General features: G+C 43.4%; 1 protein-coding gene and 1 long non-coding RNA gene across 2 annotated transcripts; both read right to left on the bottom strand.

Annotated features, from left to right (window-relative positions):
• Positions 1-1,871: 1,871 nt before the first annotated feature.
• Positions 1,872-26,194, bottom strand: CSRP1 (cysteine and glycine rich protein 1). Its single transcript, XM_083444620.1, has 6 exons — positions 25,875-26,194; positions 13,116-13,228; positions 6,435-6,603; positions 5,372-5,501; positions 4,328-4,421; positions 1,872-3,607 (listed from the first exon to the last, which is right to left on the bottom strand). Exons 2-6 carry the CDS (start codon positions 13,225-13,227, stop codon positions 3,531-3,533), a joined length of 582 nt encoding a protein of 193 aa, XP_083300746.1. The 5' UTR covers position 13,228; positions 25,875-26,194; the 3' UTR covers positions 1,872-3,530.
• On the bottom strand, positions 6,951-13,101 carry LOC310679420. The gene is made up of 2 exons (XR_014512238.1): positions 9,988-13,101; positions 6,951-9,724 (listed from the first exon to the last, which is right to left on the bottom strand). It is a non-coding gene; the product is annotated as an uncharacterized lncRNA (long non-coding RNA).
• Positions 26,195-26,783: the final 589 nt, after the last annotated feature.

Here is a 26,783-nt window from a genome sequence, read left to right as displayed (position 1 = left end):
CTTGATTTGCTGGATGAAAAAGCTGTCACTAACTCCTTCATGAGCTTTTGAAATCTGGGCGATACTGGGAGGAACAGTACAGGCGCAGGCACTCTCTTCGCTCCCAATTTAGCTGGGGTTGGATAGGCTTTAGCTACTTCCACAAGAGACAGAAATGGGCTGCAACACCATGGGTGTTTTGAATTTCTACAGAAGCCCACAAATAGGGATAGAGCTGCAGTTGACCTGTGGACTAGCACAGACGTGGCCTAGAGAAATAAACCCCTTTTTTCTAAGAAAACTGTTATTTGTAAGTTAGTGCATTTGAAAGAAATACATGTCACAGCTTGAAATACATGTCACATGTCATTTTGAGATGGGGGTTGTTTAAATTATCTATGTAACTGCATTACAGCAGATATCCAAAATGTAAATGTTCATAGCAGACCTGGTACTGTGTATTTGTGAAAACTAGGAGTCCTGCATGCCATGCTGTAATATTCAGAGCACTGCCAGTAGAGGTCGCCAGGCCACTTGAGTAAGACAAGGCAGACTCAAAGCATGATTTGTTTGCTCACAATGAACCCTCACAGGAGGCGTCTCCTATTTCTGCTTCAACGCTCAAGCACCAAATCCAGATGTTCAAGCTCTGTCCCCCAAAATGACAAGCCCCCAAAACTTAGATGTGGGAACTGTCCCTCCAAGTGAGAAATGAAGGTCTGTGAGGAATAAAAGGTGTTAAATCATAGCCCAGTGGCAGAAGGCATTCTGACGTGGGTGGCGCTGTGGGTTAAACCACAGAGCCTAGGGCTTGCTGATCAGAAGGTTGGCAGTTTGAATCCCCGCCACGGGGTGAGCTCCCGTTGCTCGGTCCCTGCTCCTGCCAACCTAACAGTTCGGAAGCATGTCAAAGTGTAAGTAGATAAGGTAAATGCCGTTTCTGTGCACTGCTCTGGTTCGCCAGAACCGGCTTAGTCATGCTGGCCATGTAACCCAGAAGCTGTACGCCGCAACCCCAGAATCGGTCACGACTGGACCTAATGGTCAGGGGTCCCTTTACCTTTACCTTTAATTGGGGAAGGGGTTCCACTGGATGAGAGGCAAACATTAGTACAATGTGGAGGAAAGAGAGAAACTCTGGAATCTCCTTAAGCATGACAAAAAAATAATAATTGTTATCTACCTTGAAGTGCCAGGATTGATAAAGCTGTTGATCCAAAGTAAATTAGGTTGTACGACAGTCCTGTCAAAGAATCACAGAATCAATGAATTGTAGAGTTGGAAGGGACCACGAGGATAATCTAGTCCAACCCCCTGCAGTGCAAGAATCTTTCACCCAGTAGAATCTCATGCTCTACTGACTTTCCTGACATCACATTTTGGGTTATGTGTGAAACAGACAGGGGCCCCAACTGCCACACAGGCTAATGTGCTAAGCACACCCGATCCCTAATGTGTTCTACAAATGTTGTTGGACTCCAGTTTGACCATCCTTGCCCTAAAGGCAGGCTCATGCAGGTTCACTTTCCAATTGATTTCAGCTCAAGGACTGCCACAGACCCAGAGTTTCAGCACTCAGACTGGCCTGCTCCTCTTGTGACAAATCACCTTCGAAACTATGCCTGACATTCCTGGGTGGCCCACCCAATTTTGCTAGAGTTGCTAGCTACAAATGCCCTCATCAGCTCAAAGTGCAGATTCAAATGCTTTTCAACAGTGACAGGCGGGGGGGGAGGGCGAGAGAATATCTCTGTGCATGTATTATTTCCCTCACCCGCATGCATTATTTCTGCCTTCATCTCTAGAAACTGCAAACATGCAGGCTTTCCCACACAGACAGATTCATGGCAGGTTTCCTCTTCCTTAAATACAGGAGAGCCAGACACACAAACTCCTTTTAACCGCTTTATTGAATACACAGAATTTTATTTGCTCTAGTATGTAACAGAACATTGTAAAAATGTTATTGCAACAGGTTTTCTGGCAAGTTTCTAACAAATGTGCATGGACCCACAGAAATGTAATCTAATTTCATGCAAATCCCCTAAAGCGGAGAGATTAAAACATTATTCAGGCTGCATCCTAAAGGAAAGGATATGAACTGTGCATTTAGATCACACTGAAAACTAATATGGACCCATATTGTGCTAAATAAATTGGGGGACACGTGACCTAGATTATCTGTTAAAAAGCTCCAAACCCTTTGAAGGCTTATACCTTGAAAGCAAGACTTCCCCTGAGCTTCATAAAAGGAAGAAGTAAGACTGCAAACATTAGACCCCATATATAGATGCTTATAAGATCTACAACTTCTGTGGTTTGGAATCTTCCTTAATCTCTTCTTAAACCCTATAAAATGATACACTACAGGTCCAGTTAATCACTGGCTTCAATCTTCTATTACATTAAGAGCTTTGCAGGAAGTGAATTGAATCTGACAGCTCCTGTTTTTAGTGCTTGTTTGGACAGGATGCTCAGGTGCCTGTAGTTCCGTGACAATGCAATAGGCAGGTCCTCTCCTGCCCAGGGAACCTCCCCAAGCAGAGACAAGAACGAACAGGGGCTACCCTCAAGGCAAAGAAGTGAAGCTGACCCATTAAGCACTTCCTTTGTTCAAGGGGGAAGTGACACAGAAAGGACTGATGATAACCTGAAGCAGTAGCAAATTGGACTTCTAGACCCTCTACTTCTCAGTGGTCCCAGTCGCCGTAAGTAACAAATATTGAAACTTTGGTTGTACACCTTCTAGGAGTGACAGGAATGGTGGGCCACTGGGGAAAGCACCTGTGTATCAGTCTCTGAAACCTTATTTCGATATGATCTAAATTCTCCCAAATATGAAAAAGCGCCTTAATACTATAGTAGTAATTTTTCTGAAATGAAATGTTCAAAGTTACAACAGTTTAGGGTTTGCCTGCATAGTTCCTCCAAACTCTAGAAAAGTGCTTTATTTACACTTTTGTGCATGTTTACACACTTTCCCTTTCCTTCTCTGTATCACTTGTACACAACTAAGCAGTTTTAGTTTGCAGCTCTTTATCCTTGTGGTCCACAATCATCTTTGATCAGCTTCATATTTTGCACTTGACTTTTCAATAAGACTTAATATCACAATATATAATATGTTCTCACAAAAATAACCTTTGCTAGGGGTGGGAGGAAGAGGTGTTTTGAAGAAGCTATCACAGTGTTTTATATACGGAAATGGCTATGCTCTCTGCTGTATATAGTTTCAGCTGTGGCTGAAAGCGTGAAACTGTATTTAAGGAGGCCACTGTATTAATGTGAGCCATGGTAAGTTAGAGCCCACTGCAGATCATTGGAAACTTTAGTGTCTTCTAGGGCATATGGGTCAGGACTATATGGTTGGCTGCTGAGCTAGTAAACAGGAGGTGGGCCAGTGATACACTGGAAAGCAGCAGATTCTGTTACTGTTAATACATTTGCAAGAACTGGTGAAATTGCCTTGAGGGTCAGTCTGGATGAGTTCAGCATTGGCAAAGCATTCAGTGCTGGAGAGGAGACTTCTAAGTCTCTCATGGGCCAGCTCTTCACTGGGAGTGGACAAGTGCTCCAGCTCCCTGCCCAAAGCCAAAGCCCTTGGGTCCGAAGTTCTTGGCATAGCAGCCTGCAGGAGAAAAGGTGAAGAGAGACACAGTCAGAGTGCTGACTATGCGGCAAACCAACAGTTCATATGGCATAAATCGCTGAGCAAAAGCAGGAAAATTACACTTCCCTTTTCAGGGGCAAACTACACACATGTAACTTCTCCCACTCCATTTCAAACACTTTCATTATTATTATTATTTTTACAAAACACAGCTGTAGAGGCTGCAATCTGCAGCCATTGCATTTTAAAGTTTTAGTGGAAACCCCACTAGAGGCATAGAGATAAGAAGCCTCTTCCCACCCACTGTGATTAATAATTTTGTAAAACAACAATGAGCATCAGCAATAAGTTACACAAGACAGGGGCATTGTGGGTTTGATTAGGCCTTAAGACACACTGTGCTGATATGAAAAACGTGTTTATATATATACCTGTAGGTATCATTAGATATTATCAAGGTGGGCAAACTGATGAAGGGTAGGGGGAATTTATCGGTCTCTCTATTACACTGCAAGTCAAGGAACAGTTATAAATATTAGAGGTTTGCCACCTATGGTTCTATGAAAGCCCTAAATAGCAACCTTTTGCAATTTTGCATCTTGGTCCTCCAAGACCATCTGGAGGCAGACAGAACACCCTTTGCATCAGCGTCACATTTGACACATTGACCCATGACTAACCATCACATCTCACTAGAAATCTAACACAAGCAAGACATCCTGAAATATAAATTCTTACCTTTGCAGTAGATTTCACCGTCTTTATCAGCCAAAGTAGTGGACTCTAAACTTTTACCACACTTTGCACATCTGAAACATGCTTTGTGCCATGACTGAGGATAACACAGAAGACAAGATGTTAGGGTGCAAGTAAAAGTATTCAGCATGACACTTTTGGCCTCCTACATTAGGTGTTGTCAGGTTCTTATTTTTTTAAAGACGGTAATTCTCACTGGCAATGCATGAGGCCGGCAGCCCAGTCACCCATCTTTTCATCCCAAATACTGTTTTGTACTGAAATATTCCAAATTCCTAGTGATCACTCCTAGGTTCTAGCATCTGAAGGTTCGCATGCAACCCAAGAAAGACAATGTATACACCCCAACTATCTTCACTAATATTCCTACGTTATCGCTTAGCCTCATTTATGCTGCTAGCCTTATTCATAATTTGGAGCAAGGAATTCCAAAGATCAGTGTACACTGCAACAAAAAGATGCCACATTTCTGTCTTGATTCTGCAAAAATATCCATGCTAATCTGACAGAGGATAAGTTTTGAAGGCTGATTTGAGCACCTTCACAAAAAGTTGTTGAGCACTCAAGAGCTGCTTCTTATAACATGAAGTTCTTACACAGACATAGTTTCCATGGGCAGGATTTGCCTAAGGAGCCTGTGAGTGGAAACCCTGTGCAAGGATTCTGCTTGTGTGATGGGCCTTCTTCCTGTCCCCTTCCCCATGCCCCCTGCAGTTGGCTCAGGGGGCACTGGAAGAAACCCAAGAGGAGAGGGGAGGGGAGTGGAATTTGCTCTGTCTGGCAAGCTGAAATACTTCTGAAAACAGAACATTCATAATACTGCAACATTAAATTCCACCCCATGCAACAAGTTTTGTGTAAATTGCAATGTGGGGAAATTCCACATGCGTGTGTTTCACTGTGTATGCCCCAAATCAGGAAACCCCAACTGGAAGCGGTTTCCCCATTGCAGCCAATGTTTTTGATTTACTCTCACACCACTGTGATTTATGTTCTGAGGTTCAGCTCTTAACAGCAGGCTCTTACCTTTCCAGCTCCAACCACCTTCTCGGCAGCATACACAGCCTGTCCGCAGCGGGGACAGCCATCAGCACCACCCACCTTCTGCGCCATCTTGGATGCATTGGGATTGTTGGTAGGCTGGTGGGGCTGGGGCCTGTGGAGTCCAGACAGGGAAACAATCATTATATGTCTGCAGGTTTGTACACTGTAGAGTCTGCAGGGAAGGAGGATATTGGTGACAGCCAGTTCCGTTTGTGGCTATGGAAGGAGTGGGGAACAAAAACAGTGTGCCATCAGTATTCTAGGGACTGGTAAGTTATAGGATAGTGTTGTTCCCAAAATTCCATTTTTGCTGGTGAATGCCAGGTCAGTGTGCTGCATACCATGGGGCATTGGGGACAAGACCACATAGTTTGTTTACATCACAGAGATCTGGCAAGGTGAGAATCTGGTCTGGTACTGATCTAGATAATTGTGCTCGCTTCGGCAGCACATATACTAAAATTGGAACGATCTAGATAATTTCAGTCATATACTCAATACAGCAGTAGTCAAGGACTACAGCTTAGGAGAGGGTGCAGAAATTGTGTCATTCCAAAAGATAGAGTGCCCATGTTTGCTTTTTCACTTTCTAAAACATCCATATTTGGCACAGTTATCACCAGACAGGGCCTTATTCAAGCTGGCACTTGTGATCAAGGTTAACCTGGGAAAAAGAGGATTTGGGGCTGGTTTTGTTGGCTTTTGTCTAGATTATAGATAATGCCAATACGTTAGGGTGTTTAAGAGGGGGTAGGCTGCACATTTAAATAACCAGAGTGCTGCATTTTTTCTGCACCCAGAAGCACTTGGGAATTGATCAAGTCCCCATATTAAAACTGTTGCCAGTCATGGGGATTTTCCCCATATATGAGAGAGCATTGTGGTATTTTAATCAAAAGCAGCATTGGGTCAGAATTATCTCTGAATTATAGGGACTTCTCCAGAAGTAACTCCCCCTTCTGCACGAGCAAGAAATAAAATCTTCACCTAAGACAGACAATATGATCACACTTGTTACCAAGATGCAGAAAGATTTACAACTTACTGCTCAGGTTTGATCCCAAGTCCTTCCCCCCTGTCCATGCTCAGAGTCCCTGCTCCCTGTCCAAATCCATAGCCTTTTGGTCCATACTTCTTCCCATAGCATGACTTGCAGTAGATTTCTTCTCCATGCACAGCTACTGTGGTGCTGTCCAAGTTCTTTTTGCAAACCACTGCAAGGAAGGGAGAAGGAAGAGACAAAACTCAGAAGGCCTTCAGAAGCTTTAAGTATCAGACCTGCTTTCTCCAAGGAGATACCTGGGGAGATTTGTGGGTAGCCATTCAATACCTGCAGTGCCACAGAGAATTAGGGTCAAAGTACAGATGACACTGAAGAGCTACTGTCAAGATGATGATGATGATAATTTATTTATACCCTGCCGTTCCCGGTTTAAAAACCGAGCCCAGGGCAGCTAACAGCAAATATAAAACATTGATTAAAATGTGACTTAAAAATGGCACAAAACAGCATAAAATACAACATCAATAAAATTCAAAAATTCAGGGGTCATTTGGGGGGGGGGGGCGGAACCCAGTCAGTAGACATCAAATGATCACCAGGGCTAACTGGCCAAGTTGGTCCTACTAGGGCCAGCAAGTAGAGCAGGGAAGAATTTAAATGTAGGGTCCCAGAAAGGGTTTCTTCATAGAAGAGGAAAGGGAACAGAGGATCAGAGTAATTCAAATTGAAGGCCAGGCAGAATGGCTCTGTTTTACAGGCTCTGCGGAAGGAGATCAAGTCCTGTGTGTGTTCGGGGGGGGGGGGGTAGGGTGGAAATCCTCATCTCTCAGATGAAAAGGTGAGGGTGCTGGGCTCAATGGCTCCATCCAAGGACAGCCCCAGCAAGTTACTGTGATGAGCTGTGGAATACCAATTAATTTGGACATAATTGACAAGCGAAGAGGCACCCCCCTGAAAAGATCCTGATTTATGCTGCAGGCGAAAACCATCTGTTTGGAAAGGTTTGGAAAGAATGAAAGATGCTTATTTCTGCTTTGCTTGAGACATGGAAGGAGAGGAGGGGAGGCAATATTTTAAGTCATTTTGGGAGGGTCTGCATTATCTACTCTCCCCTAAAGCAATGGAATGTAAAGTTTTTGGGAAGAGTGACTTTAAAAATACCTCTTTGGGTACTTCTATAACTAAGGACTTTGCCTGAAAGAAGATGGAGAGGAACAACCTTAAGGGACTTTGACCACTCCTTTGAACTTCGTATTATGAAATTAAAATAATAAAGAAGAAAAGTTTGGGAACAAATGGATTGATTGTCTGATAAGCACTCGGAAGAGAATAAACTGTGGAGTTGGATGTAATAGAACTGAGGATTGGCAGGATGGACTGCAGGAAGAATTATTAGTTTAGGGGGGAGAATGGAGAGAAGATATGGATTTTCTTGAGATTAGATCAACCCCACCCCCTTGAAGCTGGAAATAAGAACAGTGAAAGAGACAGGGTGGACCATACCATCTTGATGGCATCTGAGACTTTCAGACAGAAAAGAAGAGATATGGATTATGTTTATTAATGATTTATTAATTAACTGTCTGTATGTAAAATGCAGGATTAAATTTTGGCAAAATGTGAGGGGTAGGTGACACTGGGAGATTGGTAGTGTGAGGGGGTGATGTATATTATATATTTATACCCCCAAAAAATTCTAGGGGTTTCGTTTTCACCCTCTGCACGCAGCACCAGTGAGGCTGAGTTGTTGATTACTGGGGCAATATGTCAGACAGCAATGCTCAAGGCCATGTTAGGGAAGAATGTGTGTGTGTTGTCTGGGAGGAAGCAGATCTGTCTTTCTCAGGCAAAGTGTTACTCAAGAGGTATCAGAAGGAAATGTTTCAAAATTGATGAATGACTATTACAGATAGATAAAAGAGGACTTTACTCTACGCAACTATTTTGAGGACAGTTTATAACAATGTATAAAAGCCACAGCAAAAACTGGTAATTGAACAGGCGGTGTGTAGGGAGAAGGGATGACTGTATCATGAAATGATAGTTGGAAAAGTTATTTTATTGGGAGCAGGAAAGGAGGGAGGAAAACATCTGGGGTGTGTGGGAAATCAGCTTTTAAATTTGTATTGAATTTGTAGTAATTTGTATTAATTTTGTGAAAATTTTGTTAAATATTATTGAAAATCAATAAAAAATTATTGAAAAACAAAATTGACAGAGCTTTCCAACTGCAGACAAGGATGCTTCTGCCTGGGCTATCCAGTATCTGACAGCACACAAACACATTTCCCTCTCTCAAATGCACATTCAGACCTCAGCATCACTCATACTGGTGTCCTCTCTTAACCCTTGCCTTGATTCTAGGGTCAGAACTGCAGAGGGTGAGGAGAGGAGAAGAACGATGGCCACAAGGATAAGGGGGATCAGAACTGAGGCCAAGAGCTAATGTTATGTTTCTCCCAGCTGCAAAGGAATTAGAGCCTTGAGTTCTATATTGTCCTTAAAGAGAGAGAGAAGATGTTGAGACTGCCAACAGCAGTCAAGTTTTAAAACCTCAGGAGGCTGGAGTTTGCCTCTTGGCCCAAAATAAAATTGTCTTACTCTTAAAGAATGTGAAAACAAAACAGAGCGCTCCCCTAGGAATGCCACAGTAGCAACAGTAGCAACAGCCTATACCTTGCAACTAAATATGGGTCTCCGAGACTGAATATCCCATCCTCATCACCAAATATGGTACTATTTTCCTCTGACTGGTCTAGCCCTCCAGCAGAGAGAATTAATAGGAGGAGGAGTGTCAAGATGTGCTGCCATCAAAGGAGGATTGCTGCAAAACTCTCTTCCATCAAAAACAGCTTACATTTCTTGGAGTGGAGTTCCAAAACTTGCCTGGCCTGGATGTCTTGTACAATCACTACAAGTTAGGCTCAGCTATTTTGAATAGTGTGTCATATTGGGCTGCTGGGTCATTATAGCAATCTTAGGGGGAATAAGCTTTGATCAAAGATACTTGGTTCTATGTTTCTGGTGAAGGGGATTGAAGTGTGTCTTCTTTCCATTCAGAGTTTTGCCCTCTTCATATCAAAGGCCCCTTTTGCTCAGCCCTATATACACATCTTTGAGAAGCCACTGCCAAATGCCTCGCTAAGATGCCATTCTCAATTATTTGAAATCAGGATGTTAGCCGAAGTTCTGAAGCAGAGATTCCATACCAATGAGCTCAGAAAAGCTAAAAAGGACTAGGTTTGGGGTTGTTTGCAGATGACAGCTGTTTAGCATATCCACACACTTCAAGAAGAATCTGGTGTTTGTTTTGATGTAACCCAAGCCCACCACTTACCGTATTTTTCGCTGTATAAGACGCACCAGACCACAAGACGCAACTAGTTTTTGGAGGAGGAAAACAAGAAAAAAAATATATTCTGAATCTCAGAAGCCAGAACAGCAAGAGGGATCGCTGCTCAGTGAAAGCAGCAATCCCTCTTGCTGTTCTGGCTTCTGGGATAGCTGCGTAGCCTGCATTCACTCCATAAGACGCACACACATTTCCCCTTACTTTTTAGGAGGGAAAAAGTGAGTCTTATAGAGCAAAAAATACGGTACTTACACTTACATGCTCTACAATGCGTCACTGATTAACTATGTTGCTCTCTGTTGTAATCAGTCGAACAGGAACTGATTCACTGCTGGTGTGTTCCCTTTACTCTCATTCAGAGCAAATGAGGCCTCTTCTCAGTAACTGTCCAGGAAGCCGATATGTTTAGGAACTTCTCCTCCCACCCCCCCACAAACAATGGAGCTTGGATCTTATTTGGAACTGGTAAAGGCTAATGGGTTTGATGAGCTACATCCTTTTTTATTTTAAGGGTTTTGATTTATCAAGTTCTCTTGACAGTTTACTGATTAAGACTCTGCTTAGTTTATATTTAGAGGAATGTTAATGGTGATTGCCTGCCATGCAATATTCTTCCCTGTTTGTTCCAAACAATGCACTGCTCTGTTTATTTTTAACAGAAAAGTGGTATAAAAGTTTCATAAATAAATGACTTGGCAATTTTATTCTGTCTCATCTCTCTTCACATTTGTAACATGGCTGGTAATGCAGTTCATTGTTTGTGGGTTGGCAACCCTCCAACGTAGACTTTGGCTCTCTGGTGAACAAATGGTGTGATCTTTGGGTCTCCTGGTTCCCCAAGCCTGGAAGTGTTCTTATTTGAGGCCATAATGTCTGCAACTCCACAAGTGTTCAGTTACTTGCACAGACCATTGGTCCATCTAGTTTTGTACTGTCTGTAAACTGTCTGGCACGGCTCTTCAGGGTTTCAGGCAAGGTTCTCTCCCCAGCCCTACCTGGAGATGTTGGGGAATGAACCTGACACCTTCTGCATGCAAAGCAGATGCTCTATGACTGAGCTATGGCCCTTCCCCAGGAGCTGCAGCTCTTCCCCTACTTCAGACATTTCCCCCCTGTAGCTTTGCTTAAGGTTGATGTAAAAATTAGATCTCCACACCCACATTAAACATGAACAGGCAAGTCACTTGAACAACAGATGAGACTGCTCCTATTAAGTCTCTTTTGTTAGGGTCAAAGTGAGTTTATGTGGTCACAGGGACCAGAGGTTGGTACACATTGTGCAGCAAGAGAGCAGCACAACTTTTGTTTTAAGATGTCCATAGCTGCAGTAAAAATCACATTTTCCAGCTGCTAAACTAAAGAACAGCTGTTGCCCCAGGTCAACACAGTCCCATCACAGAGGGCATTTCCTTCAGTGCTTTGAGATTAGCAGATTAGCCGCATTTCCTTTCACCAGCTATTGTTTAGTTTATTCACAACCACAGCAAGCTGAAGCATATACAAGATTCTCAGAAGCGGAACACACAAACATAGGAGGTCATCAGACACACAGCGCATAAGAAAAGACAAACACAGCATTAGTGTGAAGATAAGCCTAACATTGGATGCAGTAGAGAGCAGAGCACAAGAACAGAAAGCTTTTTATTTTATTTAAAAAACAACAACCAAGTCAACACCAGCTGGCTAAAGAGGCTCTACATTTGACATTCAGCTTCAATAGGCAGGGCCTATCAGGTTTAAAATTCTGGCTATGAATTCACTGTCAATTAGAATGGAGTTACAGAGAGAGCGAGATCCATTGCCATTATGAAACAATTTAATATAGAACCTTTTAACATCTATGACTAGCACTACAGTGCATGGAAATTTAATGGTTGTGCTTGCAGAGTACAGGGACTGTAGGGCAGAGTAGGACAGAAAGCTTTTGAATTACATGGAACACTTACTCCTGCCTGATTAAAGAGTTCCATGCAACTTGAAAGCAGGCTCCCATATCTGTTAACACAGATGACTCAATAAAAAGGACCGTCAGAAACCTTTTTGTATGAAATAATAGAGCAGGAAAAAATTCATGACATTTCTGGCCATCAGTAGCACTTTACAAGTCTGATTTCAGGATTCAAAAAACTTTCACTAGTTGAACTTGCAAAATAACTTGAAAATAATAATTTGAACACTGGCATATGTAATGTACATGAAGAGATCAACAATGTTCCAACTTTCAAACTCATCTGATAAAAGATTGGTAAATATGCAGGAAGTTTAAAAAGTGCTTTTAAGAACATTTTTCCCCCTCCAATTTTTGAACAGTCATATTACATGTTCCTTTGCAATCTGGGGGGAAATGACTGGCGTGCTTTACTCAGGGTTACTAGAGAAGGCAATCCTTCACTGTTTTGGGGGACATTCTGAGCAGCAGATTTGTACTGCCAAAACGTGGTTGTGCATGCACAGTTCAAAATCTGAAGCAAGAATTCTCAGGGTACTGCAGAGATTCTGGTGGGAGCCACAGTGAATGCTACAAGCAAGGCTTATCCCTTTAGACAAGGTAGATACTTCCTGGGTTGCTGGGACCACTGGACAGATGTACAAAGTGGAAAGCAGTTTGGTTAGAGCAGGGCTGTTGCTAACCTCTTTTTGAACAGAGGGCCACATTGACTCTTCAGGCCCCATGTGGTAGACATGGGCAGTTTTCAAGATTGACTTTCAAAGAATTTTCCATCAGCTATCTACACTATTTTAAGACAATCTTTAATCACTTTTTAATTTTTTTTTATTAAATTCAGTAAACAAACAAACAGATTTGGAGGGGCTTGGGAAGCACACACAAAAATCCCTATGGCATCACAGCAAGAGAGCCAGTAGAAAACTGGATGAATTTTTTAATGACAAATTGGGGACACAAAAATCTTTTTGGGGCTGGATACAGCTTATGGGTTATTAGTCCCCCCCCTCCATTGGAATGTTGCTGCCCAGGAGCTCTTGGCCATGTACACGATTCTCTTTCATGTACATAATTTGTATTCACAGCACCCCTGTGAGTGTGAGCCAGATCATGTGGCAAGATACATGACATGTGTTTAAGCAGCTCAGCAGTCAAAATACCAGGCCCTACTACCTGCCGACCTTCCGCTGTAGCTCTACAGTGCTCCTGTCCAAAGAGGAGAGGCAGTGTTGTATAGTAGTTAGACTGCAGGACTTCCTTACAGAGAGCTAGTCTGCATTGGCAGCAAAACAGCAAAGCCAAATTGCAACATACTCCCTACTAGCTGCTGAAGAAATCCAGGAATTTATTTACCATGCTGGCAAGAGTATTGTGCATGTCTGCATGAAAAGAAAACCAGAGACATTCCTGGGGTTGCCGTACTCACTGCATAAGAAGCAGGATTTGTGGAAACTGTTGCCTTCACATTGCACCTCCTCGGCGAAGTACACGGTTTTCTGGCACACGCCACACTTTTTTCCTCCACCCCAGTTCGGCATCCTGTAAAGGGAACAAATGGGGGGGGGGCTGTAATTGACTGAAGATAGGGAAACTGGGGTAGCACAATGAACTTACCACAGGACTTGCCCACCCATGAGGCAAGGTGAGGCAACCACCTCAGGTGGCAGGATCCACAGGGGCAGCAGATCCTGATGTGGATCTTTATTACCTCTTTGTTCCTTATATAGATCTTCACCCATCCCTTATTCTATCGCAAAGAGGGGGAGCATCACTTTGTCATTTGCATCAGGTGCCCAAATGTATTGGGCTGGCCCTGACTTACCAGTTACCAAGGTTGCATTCAAATAACCCATTAAAACCCAATAATCAACCTGCATGAAGCTGTGAAGAGAATGGTTTGCAGACTTTATTGATGTGGCAGAAAGTACCTTTACTGTAGACCATAGTGTGTGGACCCAGATAAACAGCTCGCATATTTCTATAACTAAGGGTGTTGCCACATCATTAGCCCCATTCCTGCCACCCTTATTTGGCTTGCTCTTTGTATTTCCTGCACACACTGGTTTTTATGCATTCACACCACACTTGTGTTATGATGGAGGCGGGTGGGTGTTTATATCAGGCATAGGCAAACTCGGCCCTCCAGATGTTTTGGGACTACAGCTCCCATCATCCCTAGCTAACAGTACAGTGGTCAGGGATGATGGGAGTTGTAGTTCCAAAACTCTGGAGGGCTGAGTTTGCCTATGCCTGGTTTATGTTGCTGACTTTAGTACACTGCAGACATGCACTAAAGAGATCTAGAGCTGCACTGGCCTCTGATGTCTGTAGCTTCCTTCACTTGGCTCCCTGTCTTCCACATCTAGCTTCTATTCCAAGAATGTTGAGGGAGGAAATTAACAGTGGGATAATGAGAAATACCACATGCCTGTAATACCTCTCCCTTGCCTGCAAGAGCCACTCACTGGAATTAATGGCACAGATTCAGAAGGCTTCTGCCAGTTTGTATATTGTGTACAGTCTTGCTGCATAAGTTGCAGGAATTTCCAACTATGTTTTAAATAGTAGATTTCTACAGATACCCAAGTCTCATTGCTTTCACATTTCTGAAATAAAGAATGGGGATGAGGGAAGTTCTAGTAGGATTGCCACTTTACAGTTTAAGAGATTCACATTTTGCCTTTAGACACCACAGTAGTGCCAGGAACAAGGCACCCAATCATTCTACCCACCCATCCGTCTGTCTTTCACCCTAAGGCCCTTGTGTAGGTTACAACATTAAAACAACTTACAATGACAGAAATAGGATGGATCCTAAAAAATATACATCTCAAGTGTCAAAAGCCAGGGTAAAGAGATATATCTACATTTGCCAGAAGCTGTATAATGAAGGTGCCAGATACACCTTGGTGGGGAGGGAGGTCCACAATTTAGGGGCTCCCACGGAAAATGCCCTCTCCTGGACCTCCACCACCCCAAGCTTAGGAAGGTGGAGACCTCTGCTGATTTTAGCACCTGAGGTGAAGCAGAAGGAGAATGTACAAAAGGAATGGGGGCCTGGAAGAAGCGGAAGAAACTGCCTCAATTTCATTAGGCATTTTAAGGGCACACTGTTGCAACTCTGTGCTCGCCGCTTTGAAGATCTGGATAGCAAAGCTCAAGGTAAAGCATTTACTGTGAATTAGCTTCCTGCAGAATAAATGGCCTTTACCTTAATTTTGCGTGACGCAAGGAGGATGCTACCTTAAGATAAAGCACCAAGTGGCTCAGAAATAATAAGCCATCCATGTGCCAAATCTGTCCAAGGTAGCTTTTAACCTAGAAGGAAAGAAGTCTTATGATCCAGGCACAAGGCCAATCCTGAAGTGATACATTCTCTTCCAGGATGTGCATAAACCCACCAACTCCTCATAAAAGGACGGAAAAAATAAAACAGAAAGGTGTGGTTAGAAATATGGAGCCAAGGCCAAAAATAAACAGATAAGGAACACGGAATGCATGGCTGAAGAGTGCAGGAAGTCTCATTTTCTGAATTAGTGATATACAGTATCAATCTGATGTTAGCAGTATTTCTTAAGCTTCTCTGGCTGAACTTAGAGAACTAAGAACTGAAGAGGAAGTCCATCTTGATCATGTCCACATGGTTCAAGAAGGGACACCCCCTCTCTTATCACAAAACTACTGTGCCATCAAGTCAGCTGTCTTAAGAACTGTGTGGCAGGAGCTGACTGGTCCTCCCAGCCTCAATCCGATCTGGGAGGAATGGCAAGACACCCAGAACTGCCACTTCCATTGGTGGGCACCTCCATCAAGCAACTCCATCAAGCCCTCTCCCTACAAGGGTTGTGATTACAATGAAAGCAGCTTTACAAAGAAATAACTGTGTGGTAGGAGCTGCCTTGTCCTACTGGCCTGGACATTGTCACCAGCTCTGCTCCTGGATCTGGCCTGAGAAGAAGACTATTTCTGGGGATGGACAACCAGAATTGCCACTGACATCAGCTGTAACTTTAAGAACTTGTGCTTGAACTTGCCTTTTCCTCTTCCCTCCCATTCCCTTTTCTTTGTGTGCCGTGGATTGCAAGCCTGTGGGTAGGGACTGTCATAGAACTGATGTTTGGAAGTCACTCTAAGAAGTTTGGAAGTCACTTTCCAATGAAAAGGTGTAGTATAAATTCTGTAAATAATTAACAAATGCCTAAAAACAAATACACGAGGTGGATTCTCCATGCAGAGGCCCAATTGGTACAATTTGTTCTTTTGAAGAAAAGGGGAAGAGGTCCTGAACTTGATATACATCTAGAGTGTCCAGATCACACTTTTAAGTGAGACAGCTTATACTAAAAATTTAGAATACTATGCTTTTGCAAAGCAAAGCTGAACATCTCTCCCCCCCCCCCCAATCATCCATTGGAATGAGAAAGCGGCTTGGTGTAAGCATCTTCTTTTTACTGACAATGCAAAATAACCCAATATATATTTCCAGTTCTGCCTTTTGTGAATTGGATAACTCCTTGTTCAACAATATAACGCCTCTTCCAAAACAGAAGCATAAAAAACAGCAGTGGCAGCACTAGGCACAAACAAGGCAAATCAGGTCATGTCACATGTGGAGGCCAGGTGCTCAGGAGGACAGGGAGCCTGCAGCTTGGATAGTTGCATAAACAAGAGGAGTTCAGCAGGTGTACCTGTGTAAGCAAGGGGATTTCAGCTGGTGTAGCATTTTCCATCCCAGCACAAGCCACACCTGTTGAAATTTCCGCTTTTGCACAACTGTTAAAAGTACATTAGCCCTTTCTCCATTCAACTTGCTTTTAGGCATCTGTATCTATCTGCCTATCTCCCCAAGTACAATTGTCCATACTCATAGTCTGCCCTCTTGAGCAAAGGGCTGCAGACCCTGGCTGAAGTGCACTGGCTGATCTGCAAGTTGCTGCTGCCTGAGAAGCTCACCCAGTTCTGAGGAATTCCTTTCCAAAAAAACAACAAACACTGGACTAAGACTGGGAGATTTTGCAGCAACTGAGGAAAAAGAAAAAAGCAGTTTTATTATCAGAGCACCTTTTTTTAAATATTTCCCTCAGTTGTCTGTCTCAGCCTTCCCACCTCAATATCCTGCAAACTAGCTTTTCACGTTCTGTATCCCTCCCTCTCTGCCAAGTAATTCCAGCTAGGAGCCTTGGATTGCCTTAAAAGGAAATGTGGCTCAGTCTCTCTCTCATTTCTTTCTGCTGGGGCATAGCCCAGCAAGCTGAGCAGGAAGGAGGCCAGCCCTGGCTTTCAATAAAATGGAGTGACCCTGCAGAACAGCACCTTTCAGTGCTGCACACTGTACGACGGGAGCATAATTAGATTGTCTATACTATCTTCAGCAGCTGGGGTAAAGCCCTGATCTCTGCATGCTCCAAAAGCAGGGCTGTTCAGATGGTGCAAAGGAGGGCAAGCCCTCTCATAGCTGTGTCAGAGAAGAAGCTTCTGCACGTGTGGTTTCACCTGCAAAACTTCCTTTTTTGGGGTTCAAGATTGGTTAGGAATACATAATGCTACTTGACTGCTAACCACTCACTCATTGCACATTATCATTGGGTGTATTGGGCTTAGTTCAAGACATTTGTCCAGTCGCTGAATATTATTGACCAGATACTAAATCCAGGCTATCAATAATCTGCAGACCAACAGTATCAGTGAACAAAAATGCAAAGAGAAAATATGTGGGATTGTGCCTTGCCAGTGAGAAGTCCTCAATTTGTAAGATTCTTCTGGAGTTATCTTTACCCTGGCCAGGATATCACACAGAGTTTTATTTGGATCTGATCTATGCATTTCCAAATTGTCATCATTTTATTTGTAGTGATTTAATCAATAGCTAGATTACAGTTGCTAGGATTAGCACCAAATTACAGCACTAATTTACCAGGGGGAAGGGAGAGGCTATGAAGTAAAAAATAGAAGAGGCTTAAACTTGACCTGATTAACTAGATGCAGCTAGGCATATCCTGAAATAAATTGAATCCAGCAGCACATTCTAGAGGTCACAATCTTATTACTGCTATCACTACTACTACTCAAGTTCCAAATTATTAACTAGAATAACTGAAAAGAGATGCATTTATACAGATTCAGATATTGGACCATGTCTCCTGACCCAAGATCCTTTAACTCAGGAATGAGTAAGTAACCTGTGGCCCTTGCTTGACTACAGCTTCCATCGTTCCTGACCATTTGCCATGCTGTCTGCAGCTTATGGGAGTTGATGTCCAGCAACATCTGAAGGCCCATAGGATGTCCTGTTCTAACTGGAATCGCCAAGTACCAAACCTGGGCCCTGCTCTATACAAAGCATGTGCTCCCCGACTCAGCTGTGACTCCCAACAGCTTCAGGTTCCAGGAAGAAATATAAGGCTGTGAGCAAGGATAAAGCTTAAGTGAAATAGAAGATTAATTAGTTAGATGATTCTGCATGTGAAGCATTCTCAGCAGCGCTGCTTTTAAATAGTCACAGCATATAATATTTCAAGAACCAAGGCTTTATTCTATGCTTCCCACAAATCTTAAGTATCTGTTCCATCCAAACAACACTGCCAATGCCAAACAAGTAAAAGACTGGAAGATGTGGGGAAAAGCAGCTCTTAAGTTAACATATCTTAAAATGCAATGAGAAAAGGGGTATGTATCGAGAAGCTTAAGGTGTGTCAAACAACTCCACTAATAAAAGAGGATTCAATAAGGTTTGCTAACAACCCTGCTCTAATCCAGAAGTACATATATAGCAGTACATGGCCTATGAGCAGCTGTATGAACTTAGCTGCTCAATGGTTATCAGCTTAAAATGCACCAATTTTGGGTTGAGTTATGGCCTGAGTTTGCACTATCCTCTCTCCTCAAGGAGACAGCTAAATTTGCTCCCTCCACCGTGTAGAAGATTGAGGCTGTCAGCTTTGAATGGCCCTAACATTTTTTTGCACTCTCCACAGGGTTCCTATCCACATGCACACTGCTCTCACTGGATTGGGGTTGCTTGTGTGTAAAGAGTACTGGAACTAAACACAAACTCAGATAAAGCAAAGTATTGTGATCCATCATTGCAATACTTAAAACTATTAAATAACTAACTTTAACAAATATTTCACATTGAAAACAGAATTAATAAGGCATATACTGGGTGTCATAAAACTGAAGAACCAGATAGATACCAATCTGCCACTGGACTCACTGGTTAGCTTTTTAGGCCAAGTTTGATCTGGGGATTTGGAGACAGTGACTCGTATTTTAAGAACAGCATACCGGTAAATGGAAGAAGATAAACCAACTTTTCATAGATGAATTAAAACTCACAAATAATGATAAGTGGTAGAAAGGGGAGGTGTGACACAAGGTGACCCTACTCTATTTTGGGATGGGTCTGAGTACCACTATTCTATTAGGAAATAACTCTTTACAATAAACACCATACGGTCAGCAGTAACATACTTAATTTAAGTTCACACTAAGTAGACTATTTGTAAATTATTTGTTGTCTTCTCTTACTCCACTCATTAGTTATTGCTTCTTCTAACTCTTGTTTCCCTTATATCATCTTTCAAAAGTAGATGATATATTAGTGTGCAAACTGCTGTTGTGTATCTTTTGTTATTTCTGAAATTAAAAAAAGGATTAAGGATTTGTCAGGATTGCTATTGATATAGTTTACTCACAGTGGTTTGCTTACAGTGAAAACACCATACAAGGATATATATGACGGCAGGATATTCCTTTAAGTAATGATTTTAAAAATTGCTCCTTTTAAATGATAAGAAAGTGGAGATAGAGTGAAATGAAACATTTGAAAATGTATTTGGCAATAATATCTGATAACCAGATTTCCTAGTTACATGGAGTGGGATGCACCTAACTAGGTTTCTGTTTGCACAAAGGGGTTCACCACCCCATTCACCCTCTGAAATTGGCCCTATGGGGTTGGGAGAATCCCCAGAACAGTGAACAGGGCGGGGGAGGGGATTATTCTGTCTGCCAAGCTGAAATGCTTTCAGATGTGGCATTTCTCGTGGCATTATGTTGAATTGCACACTTTTTTTAATATGCATAGGGTGTAGATATATTGTATTTTGTAAACAATCTACACCGACATAGTTCCATATGGTATGAAGGCTTATATGTAGTCCTCAGCACTTTGCAAACAGAGATCAGCAGTTCAGGAACAGCCATCAAGACACCTAATATATGTAATCTAAACCTAAACACTTTCCCAGAAAGATGGGAAGCACCTGAATACATTGTTATGGCCCCACTGCAATAATAAAGAAGTACAAGGGTGACAACAGCAGCAGGTCAAACGCAGTCAGAACTTTCCACTCATTAATCAGAATGACACACTAAACATTTTGTGCCAGGCAGGAACCAGCTATGTTTAAGCAGAAATTGTTGGTTCATTTCTAAAAATAATGTGTCAATGAGCATACAGATATAGGTGATCCAGTATACATTGTATACAGTATACATTGTATACAGTATACATTGTATACAGTATACAGACTTTTTAAAATTTTTTGACAAAGTTCTTACTGGAGACTTCTGAAGAAGCTTAGCAGTCATGGACTAAGAAGGCCAGTCCTCTTATAGATAAGTAAAGAACAGGAAGCAGAGAGAAGGAATAAATGGACAGTTCTGGCAATGGAAGAGTGTAAGAAGTGTGATTTCCTGAGGAACAGTATTGGAACATTATATATATAAATATATGCACACATACACGTACATACAGTTGGGGCAAGGGGCAGCCGGTCACTGGGACAACAGGAAGTTAAGAATCATGGTTATGCCGCAGCTGCTGCTTATCTAGTTAGATCAAAATCATTGTTTACAGTTTTTAAATTAATCCTTTGTTCTATTCAAATGGTGGCCTTCCCTTCTTGCCTGTCAAATCCTATTGCACCCAACTACAGAAATTATGTGGTTTGACGCTGAACGGTTGATGAATTGAAACAGGAAATTTATCTTTCCACCCTCAGTAAGATTATGACTGTTTATAGTCTCCCACACTACATAAGGAAGTAGGCTTTATCTAAACTTTGCATTCACAAGTATCAAATGCATATCAGTATTTCTATTTCCCATGGCTGGATGTCTAATCTAAGAGACAATTGCCAGAACGTATAATTTTAAAATGGATTATCCGATGCTTTCCGGATGTTTACATTATCATTTGGAAGGGATTCCTTCTGAGCTATGAGTCACCACCTGCAAAAGCACAATAGGAGTAGAACACTCAGAGGCTGAGCCCACTGGGAATATATCCAATACTAATATGGGAGAATCATCCATCTATCAAGGGACCAGAAAATATAGCTGCAGCAAATTTGGTTTAGGTTCTTCCCCTCCCCCTGTATGCTGGGACACAACATGTAATGAGACTGAAGGCAGAGGGAGAGAACTGTAGAGGGGAAATTTCACAAAACAACAATGTGATTATGAGATCAGCTCTCATCCATAATGCTCAGGAAGAAGCTGCAGGAGTTGCTTGTACCACAAGCTACTTGATTATAGCAGGTAATGGAAGTTCAAGCTGAGCAAGACGCAGGGCAGATTGCGACTTCCTTTGCAGCTCAACAATTTTTTTCAAAAGAAGAAGAAAGTATTCTCAGGTGGGGGAAGGTTGCTCCTCTTCAAATCATGTATATTTGCATTATGACACCACTAAACCAGTCACAAGATTCTCATATATTTGTTGTCGGATGCACTACAGGGCATACACTGCAGGTCAGCTGCTGGAGTTTCAGAATAGCACTGATCTGTGCTAAACTGGCAGAATAAAAAAAGCATTGAAAGGAAATATTTAATGAAGCATGAGATCGCAACCACTAAGTTTAACAGCAGCAGAGGGTGGCCTGATAAATGGCACTATAGAAAAACAAAGAGATTAACTGTACATCCCTATCCATAACAAAATTAAAGTAATTGGATTTAACCCACTTTAGACCCATTAACGTTAATGGGATTCATCACAGTTTATAAGTAAGTTAAGTTAGAGCTGGTAAGTGAGAACCAAATAATCTGTACAAATGTGGGGGAAAGCTGGAATGACATCCACTGCCTGGGGTTGGGAGCCTGTGGCTGTTTTGAAGACCACAACTCTCATCATCCCTGACCATTGGCCATGCTGTCTGGGGGGTGATGGTAAAAAGGTAAAAGTAAAGGACCACTGACAGTTAAGTCCAGTCACAGATGACTCTGGGGTTGCGGCACTCATCTTGCTTTACAGGCCGAGGGAGCCGGCATTTGTCCGTCGACAGTTTTTTCGGGTCATGTGGCCAGCATGACTAAGCCGCTTCTGGTGCAACGGAACACTGAAACCAGAGCAGCTCACAGAAATGCCATTTACCTTCCCGCCGGAGTGGTACCTATTTATCTACTTGCACTTTTTTGGCATGCTTTCAAACTGATAGGTTGGCAGGAGCAGGGACCGAGCAACGGGAGCTCACCCCATGGCGGGGATTCAAACAGCCGACCTTATGATTGGCAAGCCCAAGAGGACCACTAAATGTTCCTGTTCCTGTTCCTGTTCTAGTCTGTCAACTGCAGCTTCTGAAGAAAATCCCCATGCTTCCTTAAATGTAAATTACAACAGCTTCGTTCTAGGGCTCAGTCACATTCATGACTTGGGGGCAAAGAAAAAAAAGAAAAGGCAGTAAGTAGTTGCGGGGCATACTTTTCAGGGCCCAGAATTAGAAGTTCCAATGACGAGGGGATATGGGGGGAATTGGGAGACTGCCTCATCCTTAAGGGAGACAATCCTCATAAGTCTGCATTATGAAAGTGTGGCTGGGCTACAGGGACATACCCACGTGTTGGCCAGGTTGGTCTCCACCTTGGGAGCAAACCCAAAGGGGAGCAAAATCGTGCCTCTCCACCCTGGCTCAGAGTGGCCAGGAGCCTGCCAGCCCTTCGGCACGCTCTATGGTCCGCTCCTCTGCTGATCTCGGTGGCAGGCAAGTGTGCAGGCTCCTCTAGGCACCTTGGTAGAGGAATCCAGTTGTTGGTGTGGGCCATCAGAGCAGCCCTGTGGGGACCCCCTGCCCAATTGGCCAGCGGCTTTATTTGAAATGTGAGGTTAGCATCCACTGGAGCTTGGAGGGAAGAAAGAGTGGGCAAGAGTTGCTGGAGGAGGAAAAATGAAGGAGGTGAGGAGCAGAGTAGACCCCACCCACATGGCCACAGAGGAAGTCACTGATGGGTGCATGAAAAGCAATGAAAAGCAAACATTTTGAGTTTCTGGTCCATGGTGTCTCTCAACTTCAGAGCTGCTGATACAAGCCAAGGGAGCAAGGGAGCCTAGGTACACCACTGCTAGTGTGCCTAGCATCCCATTTCCCTCTACAATTTCTACAAGTAATTATCATTTAAGCACTTGAATCCCCTGTGTGACAATCTTATTGTGATCATGATTCTAAGGCAAAGCACTAATATTATCATGTTACAGAACGAGAAACTGAGGCTGGCCAAATGGCTAAAGAACTGAATCTGAACCCAGGAGGCCTGGAGTAGCCTCACTGTACAATCCAGCTAATTATTTCACGAGCAAAAAAACCTGATTTACGCAAACTCACAAAGTTTTCTGTGGTTGTTTTGCCACATTCTTGAAGCTAATAGTCACTTGTGGTCAGGAAGGTTCCAAGTCTGCTTGGGAAGGAACACAGACACTCATGCAATTATCAGATCATTGAGTAATAGCATGCTTTACCATAAATGGACATTCTTTAGTACTAAACAACAGTCAAATTCTTAAGTAAAGAGGTACTGCAACTAGACAAAGCAAGATTATAGTAATTCCATTCAGCACAATGCACTCTACTATCGGCCCAGTACCTTTCCACAACAGGCTTCAATACTGACTTTTCAATGTTCAGGGTAGATAAGGATTCCCAGCACAAACTCTGGCAATCTAAAGTACTTGCTTCAATTTAAAAAAAAAAGCCAAACATTCTTTTAGGTGCACAGAGCTAGGCCTAACAATCTCTTAACTTCATTTCCAGTCTTAAAATGTGAATATTTACAAGATTTATACTGAGAATCAGTAATACTAATGAAACCTAAACTGAAGTTCCATAAACCCTTACAATGTCTTCTAAGTCAGCCAGGCCCAGGGGGTTTAGTTTTGGTTTTTTTGCAAAGAAGTCAAGTGTTCAACAGGTACTCAGCATGCTCAATACTTTTGAAATTGTGGTACCAAATAGCTCTGAAGTTTTTAGTCAACCATACAAATTCAGAATGCAAGTGCTGTTGAAGATAATTGCCAGTGTATAATTACAACAATAGAAATAATAGCCTTGGGGTATTTATCAAGGAGTAGAACTGTTCCTTCTGTTATTCAAATTAAGAATTTACCTAATACACCACCCTAAATGCTAATGCCAGCAAGATTTCAACAGACTGTATTTGTACAGCAAATGTGCTGTAGTTGAAAAGTGTAATGCTGGTGGTCAACAAAAGAGGTTTAAAGACTGTCTCAAGGCAACTCTTTAAAAATGTAGTATAAACACTGACAACTAGGAAATACTGGCCTGCGAGCTCTCCAGTTGTAGAACAGCCTTTACCAAAGGTGTCATGGACTTTGTAGACACTTGAACTCAGGACACAAGGGAGAAACGTGCTAAGAAGGCGGCATGCTTGGCAAATCCACACCGTGATCAACTCCTGCCCAGAAACCAATGTCCCCACTGTGGAAGGACATGTGGATCCAGAATTGGCCTCCACAATCACTTATGGACTCATTGTTAAAACCGTGTTTATGGAAGACAATCTTACTCGGCTACGAATGATCACCGAAGAAGAAGAAGAAGAAGAAGGTGTGTCACACAGTATGTTCCATCATGCTACTCAGGGCACCACACTTTAAAGAGGAACCTGTGGGAACCTGTGGGTGGGGAACCTGTGGATCTCGAGATATTGCTGGATTTCCAAGTCCCATCCAGTTAGCATGGCCCATGATCAGGATGGCAGGAGATGCAGTTCAGCAGCATCTGGACAACCACTGGTTCCACATCCCTTTACATTGTAGGCAATTCAGAGGAGGTCAGTGAAGATGCACAGGGGTATAGAAAGTTGTTTTAGGAATGGTTGAGGAAACTGGATATGATTAAGCTGGAGACTTGAAGACTGAGAGGAAATGCAGAGATACTCTTCAAAACCTGAACAGCTGTCCCACAGGAGAGGGCAAATACTTGTTCTTTGCTGCTGCAGAGGGCAGGACTAGGTTTAATGGGTTGAGTTACAGGGGTAGATTTGGGTTGAACATTAGGAAGAGACTTCAAGAGGAGAGCAGTTCAACAACAGAGAAGAGCTCTTTCTCCTGGAGTTTCTCAGGCAGGGACTGGACAGCCATCTGATGGGGATGCTCAGACTCTGGATTTCGTGCACTGGTCTAGACAGTCTACAGGACACCCACCATGTACTTTTTAGAAGAAATATATCACTCATCAGCTAAGAATGAAATGTAGTCACATGCCTTTTGGACATCATATCACAATGAAGGCTCTGGAGGGGTCAGAGCAGAATTTTCTTCAGTATGCCCCCCCAAACTCCAAAAAAGGAGGTCCCATTCAAACGTTTAAGATGCATTCACAAAGGCAAAACCTGGTTCTGAACTGGAAAGCCAAGAATCAGGTAGTAAGGCTGAGTGTGTTGCAATGCTTTTTAAAATTGCATATTGACCCCAAATAATTACCATTTCCCTGCAGGGGGAGAAAAGATGCGAATCATATCTCACAGTCGAGGAGGCACAGTTTGGTTTAGGGCTCGTCAGCTCTACGGGATTCAGCGTGGCTTACTCTCGCGTAACCTCCCCCCCCCCCCCCGCGCGCGTTTTCAGGACGCTTGTGCGTCTTGAGGGGTTTGATTAGTTCATTTTACGCACACTCCTGTCGCGGAGACGGCTGCTTCTGAGGGGAAACCAACGGGGCTCAGATCCCCGAAAGTTACCTCTGTGACATAAGGGGAAAAGGCGCGGCAAGACATGGCGCCCCTGCCGCCACAAGGGAACTTTCTTCAGGCGCGCTGCAGCCGGAACAGCAGCAGCAGCAGCAGCAGGGCGTTTGCCACCAACCCTTCCAAGGCAGAGCCGCGGCGGCCCAAGTGCCCCGCCCGTGGAACGGCGGGAAAAGGAGGGAAAAGGCCGGGCCTGGCGCTTGCTTACCTGGCGAATGCTGGCGCGCGTCCGGCTGCTGACTGCTGTCCCTCTACGCTCTGGCTCTTTCTCCCTCAGGCTGGCCGGGCTCAAGCCTCCCGAGAGCGGGGCTTGTTTTGTTCTGCTGGGCGGAAGGCGTGTCCCTGAGCACCCCGCAGCCCGCGCGCCCGCCCAAAGAAAGTCGCCGGGGAAGAGCGAGCGAGGCAAGGAGGGAGGGACCGAGGGCTGGCTGCTGAGGGCGCCTTTTTCGTCTGTTTTTTGCACTCAGCACCACAAAAGGCCTGAGGTCACGTTTTCTGAAGAAACAAACAAACAAGGCAGGCAGGCAGCGAGCGGGGCAGGGTCGCCCACCCAAGTGGATGAGCGAAGCAGCTGATGCTGAGGAGAACAGGGACAGGAAAAAAAAGCATGGGGTAGCAAAATAATCATAGCCCTATCTCTTTTTATAAAAAAAGCACTTTCCCAGACCACTTTGAGATTTTATTAGCATCAAGCGGCATATACATCTTGTGAAATAAAAGCAAACAATAAAACAGAAGATTTTGGCGTCACACAGGGCGCTGCTGAAATTTGAAAGTCCAAAGTGGGCCACTGCAGACCGTTTCGAAAATGCAAACAAGAATTCAAGTGATTAAGGAGCCCCCAATGGCACAAAGGTCAGTACCTCTGGCTGTTAACCAGAAGGTTGGTGGTTTGAGCCCACCCAGAAACAGCTTGAAGGGACACGGGTGGTGCTGTGTGTTAAACCACAGAGCCTAGGACTGGCCGATCAGAAGGTCGGCGGTTCAAATCCCCGCGACGGGGTGAGCTCCCGTTGCTCGATCCCAGCTCCTGCCAACCTAGCAGTTCGAAAGCACGTCAAAGTGCAAGTAGATAAATAGGTACCGCTCCGGTGGGGAGGGAAACGGCATTTCCATG

This window comes from Podarcis tiliguerta, assembly GCF_965153285.1.
Source record: "Podarcis tiliguerta genome assembly, chromosome: 6".
In the NCBI taxonomy this organism is placed as follows: domain Eukaryota; kingdom Metazoa; phylum Chordata; class Lepidosauria; order Squamata; family Lacertidae; genus Podarcis; species Podarcis tiliguerta.
The sequence above is the reverse complement of the archived record's forward strand: the minus strand, read 5'-3'. Positions and strand labels throughout refer to the sequence as shown.